General features: G+C 60.5%; 1 protein-coding gene across 12 annotated transcripts in view; it reads right to left on the minus strand.

The window, feature by feature from the left end:
* Positions 1–20,473, minus strand: part of MAD1L1 (mitotic arrest deficient 1 like 1) — a 324,285-nt gene that overhangs the window by 60,376 nt on the left and 243,436 nt on the right. For 10 of the 12 annotated variants that reach the window (XM_045462002.1, XM_045462008.1, XM_045462007.1 and 7 more), the window contains one exon: positions 9,804–10,011. The exons of 1 other annotated variant lie outside the window; for it this stretch is intronic. In XM_045462002.1, the coding sequence (XP_045317958.1) occupies positions 9,804–10,011 (208 nt within the window). Of the gene's footprint in view, positions 1–8,255; positions 8,262–9,803; positions 10,012–20,473 lie in introns of all 12 variants that reach the window. One more of the 12 variants, XM_045462005.1, reaches the window with a different exon arrangement.

A 20,473-nucleotide genomic window follows, 5' to 3' on the forward strand; every position in this document is an offset into this window, starting at 1 on the left:
ACTGAACTGGCGTGTTAGCACAGCAGGCAGAGGGCACGGGAACCGCCACCTTGGCCCACCTGAGCAGACCACCTGCTGAAATCAGCCGACCGAGTGACATTCTCCGCAGGGCTACGGAAAGCCCTACAATCTCCTTAAATGGCATTCAAAACCTCCGGAAAACACCCCAAATTAAGCAGCACTTGAAGAACCAAGAAAATACAAACCTGCTAGGAAACACACAGCCAACAGGTGCCAAACCCCAAAACACGGAGATGTTGGAATTATCAAGCAAGACTTTACAGATGCTCACAAGACAGGTACTTAGCTTGTCATGGTCTACTCAGAAACAGTACTGCACCACTGAAATTGGCTGCAGAGACCACGTCAGCGTACAGGTCCCCTGCCCCCGGACACTGCTGCGGTCCCATCCCTCCACTGTTACCTGTGATCTGAGTCTCTTACGCAGAGGGCAGGTGACCCGACTGACTGCAGATGACTCATCAGAAACCACAGAGGCCAGAGGTAGAGAGGCAATGTCGATTTCCAAAGTGCTAACAGATAGAGCCCCTGACTCAGAATCAGCAGGGAGGTCCTTCAGGAATGAGGGCAGGACAGGTGTCACCACACGGATGGAGCCCCGGGAACCCGTGACAGCACACTTACCCTGAAAGAAATGCCTGGGGAACCTGGGATTTCAGGAATGGAGAGAAAGCAACAGAATTCTAAATGTGTAGGTAAAAATCATGAACTGTTTTTCTCCTCTTAAGCTCTTTGAAACACATATGACAGTCTGGGGCTCCCGGGTGGCTCAGTGGGTTGAGTGTCCACCTTCAGCTCGGGTCATGATCTCACAGCTCATGGGTTTGAGCCCCGTGTTGGCCTCTGTGCTGACTGCTCGGAGCCTGAAGCCTGCTTCGGATTCTGTGTCTCCCTCTCTCTCTGTCCCTCCCCTGCTCGCGGTCTCTCTCAAAAATAAACATTAAAAAAAATTTTTTTAAATACATATGACCATTAAAAACACAATTTTAGTCACTTTAAAAAGTATCCATGGAGATACAAAAACACAAAGATAAATCAAAATGGAATACTAAAAAATGTTCAAATAACATGGAAATAGGTAGAAATGGGAAAACAGGAATAAAATACATAGAGGGCAAGAAAAACTAATCATAATAGCAGGCCTAAAACCAAACGTATTAAAAATTTACATTAAATATAAATGGCCTAAACACATTGATTAAAAGACCGAATACACATTCTCACAAAGTGCACACGGAACATGCACCCAGACAGCTCAGAACCGGCCATCGGGCAAGTTCGGAATTAAAAAAAAAGCCCACAAGATATTATACAGAGTAGTTCCTTAAATGTAAATGAATTAAACAAGAGATCAATAACAGAAAACCACCTGGAAAATCCCCAGACATTCTGAAATTAGAAACACCCTTCTACATAATGTATGAATCACAGAAGACAGCTAAAAGGAAATCTGAAAAATTTTGAACCGAACAAAAATGAAGCTACAACATACTAAAATCTGTGGATACAGCTAAAGCAGCACTCGGATGTAAATTTACAGCACTATACACGAACATTAGAGAACAAAAAAGATCTCAAGTGAGCAATCTAACTTTCCAGCTTAAGAAACCAAAGAGTAAGAGAAAGCCAGAGCAAGCAGATGAAAGGAAATCAAATGGAAATAAGGCAAAAAAAAAAAAAAAAAAAAAAAAAAAATCAATAAAATCGAAAACAGAATACCAATACTGAAAAATCAATGAAAGCAAAAGCTCGGTCTTTTAAAGACTGATCCAAGGATAAATCTCCATCAAAGCTGACAAACAAAAAAAGCAAAGACACAAATTGCCAAAATCAGGAAGGAAATAGAGGACAACTGCTGTAGACTCAGCAGAGATTACAGAACTGAAAAGCAACAGTACAAACGGTCCCTGCTATAACTCTCGTGACTCAGACATAAAGGACCAGTTCCCACCAAACCCCAGGCACCACCACGACTCACCCAAGCAAAACCAGATAACCTGATATTATTCCTCTGCTCTTAGACCACGTGAGGCGTGCAGCAGAAAGTCACACACTGGGTGGTTTATCGACACAAGCCCGTGTTCCTCACGGCTCCGGAGGACAAGGAGCCTGAAGGTACCAGCAGGTCTGGGGGCCAGCGAGGGTCCAATTATTGGCTCGGATGGTGTCTTCTTGCTGTGTTCTCACATGGTGGAAGGAGCAAGGGAGCGTCCTGGTGCCACCCACGGGGGCTCCGCCCTCAAGACCCTATCACCTCCAAGGCCCCATCTCCTAACACCCTAGGAGACGAGGGTCGCAAGACACGTTCTGTGTGTTGGGGGTAGGGGGCACAAACATTCGGTCCACTGCCCCCGTATCTAGTCTTCCACGACCCAGATCTACAGGTCCAGATGGTGTCCAGCAGATATCTGTCTACAAAACTGTTAAAGAAATAATGCCAATTTTACCCCGTCTCCTCTAGAAAACAGAAGAGGCAGGAACATTTCCCAACTCGTTGCATTCATTATGCTGATAACCAAGTCAGACAAGGACAAGAAAACTCCAGACTAACAAGAACAAAGACACAAAAACTGTTGACAAAATATTAGCAGGTTGAATCCGGCAACATAAAGAAGGAAAAATATACCACAACAAAGGAGAATTTATTCCAGGAATACAAGGCTGGTTCAATATTGAAAAATTTCACAGGGAAATCTCCCCACTGATAGTCTTAGGAAGAAAGAACACGTGACCTTATCCATCGATGGAGTTGGGAAGTTCCACATCCGGCACAACAAACACAGCACACTTAAGAGTAGAGGTGACCTCCTCAACCTGGCCAAGGGCATCTACACACGGCCCGCAGCTCACAGCACCACTGGTGGGGAGGGACCGAACGCCCAGGAGATGAGGGGCAGTCGGGGTTCTGGAACAGATGGAACACGCCCGGAGAGGAGGACCGAGGCCAGCGCGCCCTCGCTCACCACTACTCTGCCCCACACCGGCGCGCCGGCCGGGGAGTAAGGCAAGAACGTGAAATGCGGGCACCCGGGTTTTACAGGAAAAGAGAAAGCAGTCGCTCTCCACAAGTATCATGACCGCAGAGCAAAAAAGAACGAAAACAAAAGAATGAAACTCCCCAAATCGGTGCGCGAGTTCTGTGAGGCCCCAGGACCCAAAACTGAGCCTATTTCTACACACAGCAACATCCACTAGAAACGGTCAAAACGCACGTACACGCACTTAGGATCACTGCAAGAAAGGAAACTCCTAACAACACACTGAGTGGGGGTGTGCGAGACGCTCGGGAACCGCTGATGACAGAAACCCGGGCCAGCCGGGGCCAGGGCAGACACTCTGTGTTCCAGCCCGGAAAGCCTCACCTCTTAAACGCACGGACCCTCCCCAAGCTGACCTGCAGACTTAACGGAGTTCTTGTGAAAGTCCTGGCGGGATGTCTGTCCATATGGACAAGCTGAGTCGCGAATTTCTAAGGAAAAGCAGGGTCACTAGCACTGGTAAACGTGTGCGAAGAGGGGGCCCGGGCGGGACCGGTGCGGACCGTCTGGCTATGGCCACCGGTCGGGGGTGGGGGAGAGCAGCGAAGGGACAGACGAGCGGGCCAGAGGAGCAGAAGGAGGCCCACAGAACTTCGCCAGGGCACATGATGAAGGAGCAAAGGTCATAAATTCCACAGAGGCGTAACACGCTTTTCCGCAGGCCGACACGGGGACGATCGGACGTTCGCAGTTCACGTGAACTCCCCTCACGATCCCCTCGACCTCAACCTCACACCGTATGCAAAACATAACTCTAAACGGATCACAGATTTACCCATAAAACTAAATCTCTCTTGGTAGGAAACAGAAGGAAAAAGTGTCTTGACCTCGGGTGAGGTCAAGTTCCTGGACGGGACTCCCGTGAAAGGAAAATTCATCGTCCGGGCGCGTCCAAATGAAAAGTATCTGCTCTGAGGAAGCCACTGCCAGAAAATGAAACTCCCCGAACTCAATACAAAGAAAACCACCTGGTAAAAAAGGGGGAGAACTGGACCAGACGCTGCGCTCCAGAGGGCGCAGAGACAGGCACGGGCAGACACAGGCGCTCGCCTTCAGACAGCGGGGAAACGCCCGTCACGACGGGACAGGCTCCGCCACACAGCCCCGCCAGCAGCAGTGCCGGTGGGGACGCACGGCCACGGGCCATGGGCCACGCGCAGACACTGGGTCAGGGCCCGGAGTTTACAAAGCCAACCACACGCTTACCAGCCGCCCGGCCCTTTCCCTCCTAGGAGCGTGCCTGAGGACACGGGCTAGCGCTGCCACAAGCACCTGCGTGGTCCTTTCCCGTGCCTGGTGGTTTGCTAACAGCGTATCCGGGGGCCTCTGGCCCCGGTCTGCAAGTTCGGGGTCGACATCAGCTGTTTTGAAGTCTCTGTGGTGCTTTTCAGATTCGCCCCAAGTGTGCCCCACTCGAGCACCGGCAGCCGCTTCAAAGACACAAGCCTTCCTTCCCTTCCCACCTGCCGCCAGGCCTTGGTGGGGCGGGGGTGAAGGCTGTTTTGCGGGGCGGGTGGGTCAGGAAAGCCCGGCACCGGGACCCTCCCGCAGCTCCCAGTGCTCATCTGGGGTGGGGGACGGAGGCGGCCGGGGAGACCCTACGTTGCTCCCCAGATCGTCTGGGCACGCTGGCCTTCTCTCCCCACCCGGATGGTGCATTGCTCGCCCCGGGGACACAAGCACAGCACTTGCTGTGGCCTGGCACAGGGCTGGGCACCTGCTGGGGGAAAGGGCGAGGTCAGGTGACCCCTGCCAGGAGCACTAGTCCTTCTCTCCTCCCACTCAGCCCACAGAGCTCACCGAAGCCCCCCGCCCTGGCCGGAGGAAGCTGCCGGGCCGCCGCGGTGTCCCTGCTCTGAGGCCCCGGCTCCCATGGCCCTCCCGGGGGCCCTCGGGAGCCCATCGCGCCTCTTCCACGCCGGCACCGCACCCTCACGTGCCACGAGCCGGTGGAAGCCAGGAGCGGCTCCCTTATCGGAGGGTGCAGGGGCAGCAACGACTCAGCCCGTGTCTCACGGAGCCGGTGTTCAGATTTCCGCCGCTCTTGGCCCGTGACCGTGGGCCTCCCGCTCGCCCCGGGCTGAGCCGGCGTGGGCTGAAGCGGGGGGCGGGGGGCCGCCTCACAAGCCCACAGACAGGCCGGACGGCAAGGGAAGAACACCGATCTTTGTGCCCCAGGCCCCTGTGGTGCGAGCGAGTACCCCAGTCCTCCAGGCCGCCTCTCTGGGCAGAGTGGGTGGGCTTCAGGGAGGAGCCACGGCACCCCACCACCAAGGGACACCTTGGGATCAGCTGCACCCACACAGCTGGGCGGCGACAAACTTGATCACCTTCACTGTGCTGCTGACAAGATTAGATTACTTGAATATTAATGACCTGCCTAATTAAGCTGCAATTAATAATCTCCCTGGCCCAGGCTGAGCTCAGCAGGGGGCCGTGTGAGGAGTCAAGAGCCGGGAGGGGGTGGGGGGAGGGGTGGGCTGAGGACTCAGGTGTCTGCGTTCCTGCCAACCCAGGGGGCTGTGCCCCTGCTCTGGGTCATTCAGCAGTTCCTCTGTCAAAGATCCAGAAGAAGCTCGCACCAGCTTTCCCCGCACGGGAAGGCGGCCGTCCCCGGCTAGCCCGATGGGCCCTTCTCCTCCCTCTTGGCAAAGCGGCCTTCCCATCACTGGTCCAGCCACCACCCCTGCCCACCCCTGCCCACGGGGCACCTGCTCCGTCCGAGGGCTGCGCTCCACTCTGCAAGGCCCGCCCGGAGGCCACGTCCTGGGCACGGCAGACGGGAACCTGTCCGGGCCATCAGCGCCCTCCGTGTCATCTGTCAGGGGACTGGCCGCGTTCCTATAGGGTCCACTGGCCCGTGCTAACCCTGGGGTGCCGAGGGCAGGGGCCACCGTACGCAATTCTATCCTGTCTCTCGCCCGGCCACCCCGGCAGCACCGTGCGCACAGCTAAAGGTCTGGGCAGGGGGAGAGCTGCCCGCTTAGAGGTGACAGGGCAGGCTGGCCTGTGAGGTCCAGGGTGGGGGGTGGCGATGTCGGGAGTACCTGCAGGTGTCGAGGCTTCTGCAATTGGCGGGAAGGTCACGGGTCACAGCCCAACAGCACTGGAGGCCGGGGGGAGCTTGGGGAGGGGGGAGGCACGTTTGCTGCCTCGTGACTTTGCTGACAACGCTGAGCCGTGCAGGCAAAAATAAACAAGTGGGGCCGCCAAAGAGGCGGCGTCTCATCACCACGCCCGGCTATGCGCCCGCCACCCACTCGGCGGGTCTCGGCCATCGGTCTACCCGGTGCTTAAGCATCATCCACGAGGCGCCCGACTGCTCTCCTAACACGCTCTCTGGGGCCGAGGCTGCTGCCGGGGGAGGGGAGCGGCCTGTGGGGCTGGGGTCCCCGTCCAGGCTCACCATGTGGACAAATGCCTGGAAGGAGGCCACGGGTCACTGCCGGCGGCCCGCCCAGTGGAGCATCCCTGAGAGGGTCCCAGGAACGCCCACGCGCCCCGGACCCCTGCCAACCCTGGCAATGGCGTGGTCACCCCGTGCCGCGAGGAGGGCAGTGACCCACTGCTTCCTCACCCACACCCCCCGGTCAGCCAGCCACCGCCGGGTGCAGCGGGGGACCTCTGGGCAACCCCCCCCGCTGCTGCCCACCCCCTGGGCCCGTGAGCCTCCCGAACGCGGCCCTGGTCTCTGCCCGCTGCCTCCGCCCGCCCTGCCATCCTCCCAACCCCCACCCGGAGCTCCGGTGCTGCTGGCGCTCACGGCCTTCGGGAGCCTGACTCCACAAGCCTTTTAGACCTCAGGCTTTGTTTTTAGGCCACCTCCCCCTGCACAGGTTTCAGAGTCCGGGGGCGGGACAAGGGCATCTCCCCCTCCCTCGGGGCAACGGCTCCACCTGCTGGCCGGCTACTTGGGTCCCAAGTCCATTTATGGAAGCACCAGGATGGCCTGGGCCTCCTGCCCTCCTGTCCTCCCATGGACACCATGCCCCGATTCGCTCACATCATGACCCCACACTGTCCTGGCTGCAGCCCCTGAAGCCAGCCTTCGGGGAAGATGGGAACCGAGAGGCGTGACGTGGGCACGCAGCCGTGCAAAGGCCTGGCCCACGCTGCCTCTCCAGACACCGGACACCTCCCATTCTGCAACCCCGTCTGTCTGAAGAGGTTCCAGCACTTTCTGACCAGTCTCCACCTGTGCCGGCTGCTCCCGAGGCGGCTGCCTGGGGTCCCCTCATCTCTCGCGGGCTGGGCTCGGGCCTCCTGTGTCTACTGTTGCTTCCTGGTTGCCCCCCTCGTTTCATGGGTGCGCGTCCCCTGTGGCCTCGTGAGAAAGGGGGCGGTGAGGGGGCGCTCTCGGCACGCCACCCACGAGAAACCGAAATGAATGCTCCCTGAGGGAGGCGTCGCAGACGCCCACGGCCCCTCGTTCCCTTAGCCTCTCCCCCTGCTTGCGTCCGTCCTTCCGTCCTACCATTCACCTAAACGCCGCAATCTATAAGGTCCTTTGTTCAGGCCTTCATCTCACTCTTTGATGTTGTTAATTTCCAAACGTTCACGTGCTTCCTCTTTGAAGATGCTTAAGTATTGTTTTCTAACGTTTATTTATCTTTGAGAGAGAAGGAGACACAGAATCCGAAGCAGGCTCCAGGCTCCGAGCTGTCAGCACAGCCCAGCACGAGGCTCAAACCCAGGAACCGTGAGATCATGAACTGAGCCGAAGTCAGACGCTCAACCGACAGAGCCACCCATGCACCCCAAAATGTTTTTAAAGTGCCGTATCCCCCTGTGTGTCTGCAGAAGTCCGTGGACCATCACCGGAGGCTCTCTCTTCCCCTGGTTGTGCTGCCCCCGCCCTCAGCACCTGACCGCCCTGGGGCTCCTTCACAAGGAGGAGGGGGCTCCGTGGGTCCCGCCAGGAAGGCCTGGTCGGGCCTCCGACGTCAGGGGACTCCACGACAGAAGCCCACTCAGAGGGTGTTCCGGGGGGTGATGGGAGACAGGTGGGCTGGGGTGGGGGCCCCGGCACCCACGTGCACCCCTCTGTGTTGGCTCCAGGGCTCCCGTCCAGGGACCCTCTGTGAACCACTTCCCCCAGGGATTCCAACCCAGCGGGCCTGGCACAGAGCCCGAGATCCCGGGCTCCTAACCAGCTCTCAGGGAGGCCCTGCCGGCCTGGGGCCTGCTCGGTGGGACTCAGCGCTCCCAGAGAATTACCCTGGTTTTCGGTCTTCCCTTCTCGTTTTTGCCGGGGGCGGGGCAAGTGCCTACTGGAAGGTGCCGGGTGGATGGCCTGGGGGGCCACGCTGCGTGACTACACCCTTTGGGGAGCACCGTTCATCCTCCTCCTCTCGGCCAGTCGCCCTCCCTCCCCCAGGGCCTCTGGCCACCACATCTGGCCTTGAGGGCTCCGGGGGCACCGCTCAGACTGGCCCTACCACTACTCACCCTTCGACCACCCACACACCAGCCTCCCAGATTCCAAAGTCTGCTGTGGGATCATTTCTCTGGGGTTTACGTCCTCCTTGCAAATGAAAAAGCAAAACCCAAGACCATCTCTACTGCAACTCCAGGAAGGGTGTCCGGGAGGGGACAGAGTAGACGCCACGTGCAACGGGCCGGCTCCACCCGGGTGCCTGCGGCCGGCACCAGCCGCCTCCTTGCCACGCGCCCTCCCCCCGCCACCGCGCTGCCCTGTCCGGCCTGGGCCCTGGCTCCCCGGTCACCCCCATGATCTGTCAGAGGGGCTGGCCAACGGCCTCCCATCCGCTGAGGCCGCGGGCACCTGTCTCAGCGCCCTGGCCCGTGCGCGAGCGACTGTCCCCGTGCGGAGTGCCACTCTCGTTTGTCAGGAGCGCGGCACACCTCACCGGGCAGACGGATGACCTATCACGTCACGAGGGGAACAATCACCTGAACGCGCTCCGAGTCTGGACCTTCGGCTCTTGAATTTGTCAAGGACACAGACAGCTTGACACAGGACGAACTTTCTCAGCTGAGAAACACGAGGAAGACCAGGTGGCGGCCAGGGCCCGGCCACCGCCACGGGGAGGAGATGACCCAAGTGAAAAGGAGGGGCGGGGGCGGCACACAGGAAGGGCACCTCAGAAACACGGGAGGGAGGTGTCGTGGCAACTGCTGCCTGGCCTTCCAGCGCGGACGGCCCGGTGACCTCGGCGGGGCTGTGCCAGGGAGGGCCAGGCGAGGGCCCCTCGCCCGGCCCGGGGTACCCACGGGGCCCGACTGTGCGCGGTAGCCCCGGGCAGACTGGGCTCCCAAACGCTCCCTGCCTTTGCCGGCGGGTGGGAACGGGAGGGTCACTTCCTTGCACGGGTGGTGGCGAGCCGTGCGCTTGGGGGCCGTTACCCTGAGGTGCGGAGCTGCAGAGCGCGAGCAAGGCCGCATTAGGACAGGCAGCCTCCCGCACCTGCGCCCCCCGCTCCGGGCCACCGCCGGCCTCTGTGCAGACGCCTCTGGGTTCTGTGAAAGGTACTCAGACCCACGAAAGACGGTCCCCATTGCCGGAGTGGTGGATTTACTCACGATTAATGGGACACGTATAACCTGGAGCACGGCATTAGTCTGCGTGAGGGGAGGCTGCACACAGTTGGGCCACGCGTTTCCCCACTGCTGCCCGAGTCACCTCCCGGGGCAACCCGCGGCACGCAGGACGCTCGGTCCCAGGCCCTCCCGCGGCCCGCCGCCCACGGGATGGCGCACGGACGGGGGGGGGGCGCTGCCTACCTGCCACCTCCTTGGACGAGGGCAGACCCGCGGCGGCCTCCAGGTCGGCGGGGACGGGGCCGCCCCGCTCCAGGGCGCGCACGAGCTCCCGCAGCCGCTCACACTCCTCCTGCAGCCGGGCCTGGTCCTCGCGGAGCCTCTGCTTCGCCGCGCTGGCCGGGTTCATGCTCATGTGCAGCACCTTGGTTTTGCTCTGGTCGTAGCCGCCCTGTGGGACCACAGGGCAGGTCAGCACGGCCGGGACCCGTGAGTGCGAGGACAGGGACTGCCCCGCCCCGCCCCGGGTCTCCGGGCCCTGACCGCGCACCGGGAGCGGCGGTAAGTTATAACTGGGGAAAACCCAGGGAAACCTGCGACACGGCCCTCTGGAACGCCGCAGGTGCCCGGGCCTCAAAGCCCCCTCCGGCTTCTCCCACGGCAGTTGTAAAAGCAAACCGGGGAGCGGGGGGGACATCCCAAAAGTGCTTCACTTTCATAACGCTCTGCCGACAAATGTCCCAAAGACTGGGGGCCCTTGCTCCCACACGCCCTGCTGGCTCAAGGTCTGCAGATTTAAAAATGAACACAAAACTCAGAGATAATCTGTGAGGAGAGCTCAGAGTCCCCACATGGCTGGGCCCCGTGTCCCTGTCACCGACACCCCGAGGGCCCCAGCCCTCACCGACACACCAGTGTGGACACTGGCCTCGCTCGCTGGGAGAGACACCCGTCTACGAACGTCTCCAAATGCAACCACCCGAGTCTATAGTAAACTGAGCCCCCGTGTGCACGGACGTCCTGTCCCCACCTCCACGACCCGCCATGACACGGCCCAGCCCGGCCCTCACCCAGTTCGGGTCTGGCACCTGCGTGCAGCGGGACAGATGCGGCGGGCCCTCGCGCTGCCGGTCTGCAGCCTCGAGGATTCCCGGGTGCAGAGGCCGGCCCCTCCCCCACCCACACGCTCTAGGGTGGTTGTTCTCCCACATCCCGGAGTCCGCCTCGAGCCCCGGCCTGGATGCTTGTAAAGTCACGCACACACCGATGTTCACCGTGCGCTGTAAGTTCAAAGGGCTCTGGCAAATGCAGGCACGAGTCCAGCAGCGCGGCATCAGAGTCCCAAGGCGCCCGTGCATCGCCCACCCACCACTCTCGCCGCCTGGCTCTTCTGGACACCGTAGGCCGGAGGCTTTTCAAACCGGCTTCTTTCGCTCTGCGACACTTAGCAACACGCACCGCAGGTTCCACCACGTCTTTTGGCGGCCTGCTAGCCCATTTCCGTGCAGCGCTGAGTGACATCCCCTTGTACGGACGCGCCAGCTCGCGGGTCCACTCACTTCCAAGGGACGCCTCGGGAGCTTCCGGTTTCGGCAGTTGCGGAGAGAGCTGCTACGGGTGGTCGTGTGCGGGTTCTGTGTGGACACGGGTTTTCCAACGACCGCACCCAGCTCTGCTGGGGTCCTGGAGCCCCCGGACGCCCCACGGGACGACCCTCGCTCGGCCGGCAGGCCCACCTCGAAGGCCCTCTCTGCTGCTCCTGCCCGCCCGCCAGCTGCTGCCCCTCGGAGTAGCTCCCGCCCTGGGGAGTGGAACCCCCTCGGTCTGACCCCGGAAACCAGTGCGAGGTGGCCCCGTGAGCTGGGCAAGGCCAATCATCTCCCTGACGTTTTCTCTTCAGGAACTGGGAAAGAAGCTTCCTCTTTCCTGTCCCGCAGCGGGGACATCGAAGGCCTCGCCGTCTTCCACGCCCCGTCTCTTCCCTGTTGGCCTGGAAGAGGCCCGCCCGCCACGGGGAGACAAGATCAGCTACGCAGAGACGGAGAGCGAACGAGGCCCGGCACCAGTACGGAATGACCCACCCAGGGCCCAGATGAGCCACGCGGCCGTGAGACCATCTGGCAGACGCCACGCGACGACACGGTACAGTCTGCGGCGGCGGCGACCGCAAGCCGCTGACGCACAGAGACCGGGAGAAAGGGTGGCGTGGGGTCAACAGGATGATGACCTCACAGAACACAAAAATGACATGCCTAAGCGACGGCAAATTTACACACAAAAGGCAAATCAAAGCGGGTTCAGAAGAAAACAGAAGAGAACGCCACAGCCTTAGAGTAGACAGAGGTTTCTGAAACAAGGTTGTGAAGGTGCTGACCTCACGTGAAAACGCAAGCTCACGGGCCTCAGAGAAAACGAGACCTTCCGGTCACCAAGAGTAAGAGGGCGGCTGGCACAAAAGCTGACACGGGGCTCACGCCCAGGATACCTACAGAGCTCCTGCAAACAAGAAAGGGAGAGGCAGACAATCCAATTTTCAAAATGGGCAAAAAACGTGAACAGACACTTGACAAAAGAACATGTCCGAGAGGCCGGCAAAAAGTGAAATGGAGCTCAAGTTAATTATCCGAGCAAAGCCAATTAAAACGGCCCAGAGATGCCCGAGCTCCTCCCCCACGCCCACGGCACCGAACAGACGGGAAAGGCATCAAGGGCACAGAGCGGCCAGAGCTGATCCCGGTGAGGACGGGAACTGGCGAGGCGCCCTGGGAAGGCCACGTGGCGGTGTAGCTCCTCCCTCCCGAGCGTGACGCCTACGGCCTGCACCTCGGAGCCTCGCGCAAACGTCCACGGGGAGTCAGGCACCGACAGGTCCCCACGGGGAAGAGCACCCATCTGCAGGAACGAGCACCTACGGACACAAACGACGACGGGGTTGGGCATCACCAACAACGCCGAGCAGACAGGGTCAGACGCGGCGGAGGCACAGCCCACAAAAGCAGACCAGAGCACTCTGTGCCGCTGGAGGCCAGGAGGACCGCCTGGGAATGTGGTTGGGGCAGCAGGGGGCCCCCGAGGTGTTTGTGCTGCTCTGTTTCCTGCTCTGGATGCTGGTCACCAGTGTGGGCAGTTGACGAAAACGCCCTTCTGGTGTCCTGCCCAGCGGCTGTGATGAAAACGTGCGCCTGGACACAAGGACCATCCAGATACTCACGGGGAACTGACTGCTCGACTCCACCAAGGTTCACCCATGCTCAGTAACAAGGCCAGACACACACACAGGTGCACACACGTGCACACGGATACACGCTCATGTGCACATTCACACACACGTACCCATAGACACACATGTGCATACCCACACGTGTGCACAGGTACGCTCGTTCAGATACATGTGCATGCACAGATTCACATATGCACACACGTGCACACGGACACGTGCGCACACACGTGTGTATGCACACACATTCACACGCATATGTGTGCACCAGACACGCGTGCATACACATGCACAGATACACACTCGCGTGCGCACATACTCCTAGCACACACACACACACACACATTCACACACATGTATACACTGACAAGGGCACACACACTCACACGGATGCATGTGTTTGTATACATACGCAAATATACACACACATCCACACGCACACACAGATGGGCACGTGACACACAGACTTACACGTGTCCAAAGGTCAGAGAACCCCAAGGGGAAGGTGGGCTTGAGTCCCTTGCCCTGGTGCTGCTGGGTCTCCACCGTCCGTGGAATCTGACTCAGACCCTGATGACCCCAAGCCAGCCTGGGGGGGGGGGGTCTCACCTCTTCCCCCTCGTGCCCTTGGATCTGCTGAGAGCAGCCCTGGTTTTTTGGCCAGCGTGGAGAATGTGTCTAAACGACCCGTCCAGTGTCCTGAGCCAGTGAAGGCAGGGCAGGAGCTGGGTCCGAGGCCCCTCCCTCGGGATGCCCCCCGGGACGTCCCCCGTGCCCTCCCATCTACAAGGCTCCTGAGGGCTCAGGCATCAAGAGATGCCCTTCCTGGAAGACGCTGCCGTCTCCTCACTCAGGAGGGACATTTGTGGGGTCACAGCAAGAGCCACGCCTCTCTGGTGTCCCTGACAAGGACAGGGGCCGCTGTAGGGCAAGGGAGGGAGAGGGCCATCTCGAAGTTCTCCCGTCTGCTGGAGCAGAGAACTGCCGTCAGGTGGAGGAAGGCCCGTACCCATTCTGGGACGGGCACTCTGGGAGGCTGGCATCTCCTGAGCAGACGGGTAGGAGGCCGCCGACCCCGGGAGCCCACCCCGATTCTGTAAGTGAGGGACCTGGGCCAGCCGAACACACCGCGGCCCGTCTCCCTTTCCGCTCAACATGCGGTGATTTTTCCTCTCTCTCCGACAGCCCCATCTTCCGCCGCTTTTGTGAGTCCTGCCCACACGTCTCTCCTCGCTTTTCCAGGGACAGCGGGTGGGGGGGGAGGGCGGGGGACGGCATCCTTTATTCTGAGCATCTCGCTCCCCGGGGAAGCAGGCTGGCCGCGGACACATTCATTAAGTGCAGCAGGGCCCGCACACGAGCTTGAGCTGCCGTGGGCGTGGTCCCGCCGAGTCACCGAAGGACAGTGAGGCCACCGTGGTGCCTGGGGAGGGGCCAGCCCAGAAGCCCCAGAATGTGCCCTGAAAGGAGAGGCAGGAGGGGATGGGGAAGGAATGGCAGGATCCTCCCCGTCCTGGGTGCCACCTCCAGAAAGTAAAACACCTTCCTGGGGTCGCTGGCACACGGGAGGGCAGCCACAAGCCCCCTCAGAGACAGGAGAGCTTTGGCCACAGATGCAGCGTCACCAGCCGTGGCCCCCTCGGCCCCTCTCGTCTGGCATCACCTCAGAGAGAGGCCGGGACGGGGGGGGGGGGGGATGGCACAGCGTGGTGAGGCCTAGACACGGCTGTCTACATGAGCCCATGGGGAAGGCGCTGAGAAGGGAGGACTAGGGGCTCTTCACGGGTTTCTGAGAACCTTGTAAAAACCTCAGAGAATAAAGAGACATCCTGTAGCTCCGGCTGAATCACAGACTCTCCGGGTGGGAAGGCAGCGTTACTCCCTCCAATTTTAACACTCTGGGAAAGATAACCGTGAGCGTGAAATCCATCGGCCCCGTGCAGCCCAGCAGAGGCCCTGTGGCAGCAGACAGGCCAGCAGCTTGCTTTCTGGGCCTTTGCAGGCTGAGGTGGGGGGTACCCATCATTCATGCAGGAGGCAAGCAGGCAGTGAGGGATGGGCCAGGGGGCAGGCACGGCAGGCCTGTTACTAGCCTCCATCCGCCAGCCAGCTCTGCGTCTGCACGGGGCACCGGGAGTGGAGTCCTGCAAAACCACAGACCAGCTCCCGTGTCCCCAAATGCTGCTCTTCCTTTGGTTTTCCTTCAACCCTTCAAAAATGTAAGAACAAAGACGGGTCGGCAGGCCTCGGGCCCAGGCCCACCCCTGCTGAGCCAGAGGGTCAAGCTCCTCCTTCCCTCGGCCACCAGGCAGAGGCTCTCCTGGGCCCGAGACAGGATGAGACCGCTAACACCTGAAAGGAGGCAGGTGCAGGTGAATCGGGTGACCCGGCGCCTGGACATCCCGGGCCCGGGGCAGGATTCTGTCCTGGAGGCACCGAACCCAGGGGAACAGGAAGGAGAACACCGCTCCCCGCCGGGACCAGGGGTTCCGAGCAGCAGCCTGCTGGGAGGACCCTCCCTCGATGGGGAAGGGCTGATGGTACAAACGAGGTCGGGGACTTCCGGAACCCGCAGGGCTTCGCCAGGCGAGAGCAGACAGGGGCGGAGGCAAAGCGGAGAAACTCTTACAGGTGTCATGAGTCGGGACAGATGGCCCTCTGGCTACAGGGGTCAAGGTGAGCAGGCCAGGCACCGGGAGGCCATGGCCCCGGCGTTCACAGCCAGGATGGCTCTGTGGGCTTGGTGCCCAAGCTCTCGGCCACGGCGCAAGTCACCTCCCGGTGTGGGGACGAGCTGCAAAAGCTCTCACTCCCCGTGGCCCTGGCCACAGGGGGCAGGATCGCCGCTGACCCCAGACGGTGGTCGGTGGCCCACGGGGTCCCGCCAGAATGGCCGTCCTGACGGGCTGACTGCAGAGTCCAGCGCAGGAGGCCAGTGTCGTGTGAGAACACAGATCCCCTGCGGCCTGGCCTCCGCCCCGGGGGTGGAGGGGGGCACCTGTGTCACCGAGGCAGCACCCGTGGCCAGCGCCATGGTGAGTTTTGCTGCCGCCACACTGCGCCCCCCAGCCCTGGGCTCCCTCACCTGAGAAATGAGGAATGCCGAGGACGGACCGGGCGACACGTGTTCAAACCCTCATAGACCGTAAAGCCCCGCCCTTACTGAGCCATTTCTTAGCACGTGGGAAGCAGCCGAGACACTCAGGACACCGGGTGACGAAGAGGGTAGGTCTCCGGGCCCTCCGTGGGGATGAGACCCGAATGCGGACGTGAAGGCCACGGCCAGACTCCCCGGGCGCGGGATTAGCCTCTGCCCCTTCCCCGTGGCCCGTGTGGGGCTGTAAGGACCTGGTGGGGCGGGGCGGGTGGGACAGGGAGGGGGGCCGTGGTCCACGCCCCCGGGCTCGCCCCTGCACTGCGACGGGCCTGCCGAGGACAGCCGTCAGCTGTGCGTGTCGCGTCTGCCAGCCCTGGGTCCCGGGGAGCGAGCGCCCCAACCCGGCCGGCCCTGCAGAATCAGGCCGTGAGGACATCACACGGCCTGTGGCCGATCAGCCCCGGGCGTGCGAGCCCACGAGGCTTCTTGCCTCTTCACGGTCACAGTGACAAGCGAAGGCGCGGCCCGCTGGCACCACTTGGTCTGCCCTGCTCTCGCCCGAGGACTAGCACCCAAGTCAGAGCCCCATTTCTGGGACCAGCCCCAGGATGTGGGGGACGTGCCTCTGTGCGCAGAACCCGCCCCTCCCGACAGTGGGGGGGGGCAGGCTGCTCCCGGGGAGACCAAGCCTGAGCCCCCCGCCCGCCCCCCCCCCCAAACGGACAAACGGCGGCCACGGGGAGGCCGGAGACCCCATCTGTACGCCCACCGCCCCCCAGACCCTCCCCGTGAAGTCGGCCTCGGCCCCCAGGTCAGCGCGGTGCGCCCGAGGGCTGAGCGTGCGCGCGTCCAGCCTGCCCTCTTCTGACGCGCCCGTGGCGGCACGTGCTCTCTGCCAGAAGCTGCACCTGGGGAAGCTGGCGACGGCACCCGGGGGAGAGCAGCATAGTCACCCAGACACCGGCGAGAACAAGGTGGCTGCTGTCTCAGGCTGCTAAGTTTTGGGGTGTTTGCCACAAAGCAACTGGGAAATGACACGGTCTCTAGAGAGGAGGCTAGAGGAGAAAGGAGCTGGGCACCCAGGGCGTCCCGGTCCCCGCCCGGCGGACAGCAGACCCCCTGGGAGGCTCCGGGCCGAGGCTTTTGGGCTCTGCACGCATCAGTAAGAACAAGGCCAGAGGTCGTGCTCCAACCTCGGTCACCAGAACGACAGGACAGTGCACCGCCGACCTCCACCCCATCCTTATTATGGAGGGAAGTGGGGGGACTCACACCGGCTGGGGGTGGGCAGCACAGGCCTCCCCAAGATGCAGGGGTGAGGGGCCACATCGCAGCACCAGGGACAAGGTGCCCGGGCCACGGTGCAGGCCCTGCTCTGCCCCGCCGGTGGTCACGGTCCATCCTTGACAAACCCTCGTTTTAGGGGAACAGGCAGAGAGCAGGTCAGGGGACAGAGGTTAGGGCCCCAACGGCTGGGGCAGACGAGGCTCCTTCCCTCGGGCCCCCTGGTGGATCGCTCTCCTGTTTTCTGGAGGTGTCTACCGTGCAGGCCAGCTGGCAGGGGGCAGAAAGTGAGTATTCAGGTCTGGTGGCCACACAGCCTATTATCATTGTAACGTGGGGGCAGCCACAGACGTGCATAAACCGACAGGCCCCACCACGTCTCAAGAGAGCTCTATTTGCCAAAACAAGCAGCTGGCCGGACCTGGCCCGTGGGCTCTGGCTCGCTGACCTTGGGTGGAAAGAGTCTGAGCAGGAGGCCGGGAGGAGGATAAAGGCCCGCCCACGGGGAGGCGCTGGGGGATGTGAGGCAGGCAGCACCAAGGCCAGTCCAGAGGCTGGCATCCAGGGCGCCCGGGGGCCAGGGACGGGCAGCAGCCTCGCCCCCTTCCTGTCCCCAGAGCACCGAGAGCAGTAGGGAGCAAACATCGCCGGCAGGGATTAAGGACGCAAATAGGCGCCCGTGGACTGGAGGACACGGCCTGTGACGATGGCCAGACCCAGCAGGTGCACACGTGGACCTTGTCTCCCCAATCTCAGCTGCTTCTACAATTCACAGGGAGCTGCAATAGGTTCAGAATAATCCCGAATAATCCCAAATAATCCTGAATAACCCAGCCATCCTGAACGGGAGGACAGAGCAGGAGGATGCCCACTTCTACTCCAAGGCAGAGTGGTGCCAGCATCACGGCGAGCTCACTGGAACAGAAAGGAAGCCCGGAGGAGACCCTCGTGTCCCCAGAGAACTGACTTCCTACAAGGGCACCAAGTCTACTCCGTGGGAAAAGGAGTCCTTTAACACACGCTGCCGGGACCACTGCACATCTGTGTGCAAAAGGTGTGAGGCTGGACCCCTACCTCACACCGTATAAAAACTAAGTCAAAACCAAAGATGTAAGTGAAAGAGCTCAGACCACAAGACTCAGAAGAAAATGTGAGCGTAAGCCTTCGTGACATTGGATTTGGCCATGGATTCTTGGATAGGATGCTAAGATCAAAGAACAAAAGAAAAAAAAGTACAAATCGGACGTCATAAAAATGAAAAACTCCGTGCTTCAAAGAACACCATTGAGGAAAGGAAAAGACAACATACAGAATGGGAGAAAGTATTTGTAAGCTGCACATCCAGTAAGCAACTCGTACCCAGAATAATAACAAAGCCTCGCAGCTCAGTAGCAACAACAAGACCCAGGTAACTGATTTAAAAATGGGCAAGGGTCTCACTACATACTTTTCCATGGAAGAGACACAAAAACTAGTAAGTACACGAGAAGACGCTCAGTACCCATGGCATCGTTAATCGAGACAACAAGCGTTGCCGAGGACGAGGAGGAATTGGGGGCCCCCACGACTGTCAGCACAGATGTGAAACAGCACAACCGCTGTGGGTAACAGCTCCTCGAGCGGTGAGACAGAGAGCGACCGCACAAACCCACAAGTCTACACGCCGGTGTTCGCTCAGAAGAAATAAAACCGATGCGCACCAAGAAACCCGCGCCCCAACGTTCACGGCAGCATGATTCATAACAGAAGGCGGGAAAAACCCAACATCCATCAACTGGTGAACGGTGAACCGCGCTGGGTGCACGGTGGTATTTCGCTCAGCCGTAAAAAGGGGCGGGACACTGACGCCTGCTACCACACGTGAGATCCTTGGGCACGTGACGCTCAGTGACAGAAGCGCATCGCAAAGGACCACAGGTCACGTGGCTCCATCCACACAAAAGGCCCAGAACAGGAGTGCCCACACCGATGGAAAATAGAGACGGGGGCTGTGAGGGGCAGGAGGCAGAGGGGTGGCAGGCAGGGGTGGAGATGTGTGTCTGACACGATGAGAGGCACATGCTATCTAGAATGTAAGAACCACCGAATTGCTCTCCATTTCAAACACGTGAGGTATGCGGCATATAAATCTCCATAAAGCTTTTTTTTAAAGGGGCACCTGGGAGGCTCAGTTGGTTGAGTGTCTGATTTCAGCTCAGGTTATGATCTCACGGTTCATGGGTTCAAGCCCTGCGTCAGGCTCTGTGCTGACAGCTCAGAGCCTGAAGCCTGCTTCCGATTCTGTGTCTCCCTCTTTCTCTGCCCATGTCCTGCTTGTGCTCTGTCTCCCTCTCAAAAATAAACATTAAAAAAAAAAAACATTAAAAAAACAAGTTTTTAAAAAAAAGGAAGGAAAGAGGTAGGGCGGAGAGCCGGCACCCACAAGGGAGGGGAGCACCGAGCTCGGTGGGGGGAATGCATGCTGGGTGCAGTGAAGGCCCGAGCCTGACCTCCACGCCACCCGGGGCCTGTCTGGCTGCCAGGCCGAACCTCTCTGAGCCTCCCAGGCACCCCTGCGCCTCCATGGGCCCACGGCTGGTCAGGGCTCCCCGCCACAGTCCCCCTCGAGTGACGCCCCCCGACCTCATCCGCCCAGGCTTTCTGGCCCCATGTTCTCAGGCCACCTTCCCGTGTGCACCTACCTCCCTGACCCTGGACCCTCAGGGCTTCGAGGGACCCCCACCGCCCCTGGACCATACACTGCCAGACCCCGTCCGCAGGGCGGGAGACGGGCCACTCTGCTCCGGCCGGTTTCTTCCAAGTCTTTGACACGGGGGTGCATGGGGTGTGGGGTACGTGCAGACCAGACCTGAGACTGCAAGGTGGGGGCAGAGGCCCGTGTCAGGACAGACAGCAAGCTGCTGCAAGGCGCGGCCTGCTGGCCAGTCGCTGCAGCGGTCACAGTGAGGCCCGGTCGGCAGGGAGGAAGCTGGGGGCCGGGATGAGCTGTCAACACCCTGAGGGCCTGGGTTTGCCGTAGGCACCTGCCACCTGCAACTCCCACACAGGGCTGAGAAGGACGAGGGCTCCCACCCGGAGACGGTGAGAGGAGGTGAGCTGGCTGGTGCAGTCGGGGCCGCCCGGGAGTCTGTCACGGCCGGGGACCGGGGAGCACGCAAACCGGGTGGCCAGATAACGCCTTCCAGGGGCCGGGGCGACTGGCTCCCACGGCAGCTGCCCCTAGGTCTGGCCAAACTGGACTCGGACCCCGTTCTTCTCCCCCCGCACACCCAACAGGGCTGTCCCTGGGCCGGTGGCCGGCAGGCGGGGGCCGAC

This window comes from Leopardus geoffroyi, chromosome E3, assembly GCF_018350155.1.
Source record: "Leopardus geoffroyi isolate Oge1 chromosome E3, O.geoffroyi_Oge1_pat1.0, whole genome shotgun sequence".
Taxonomy (NCBI): domain Eukaryota; kingdom Metazoa; phylum Chordata; class Mammalia; order Carnivora; family Felidae; genus Leopardus; species Leopardus geoffroyi.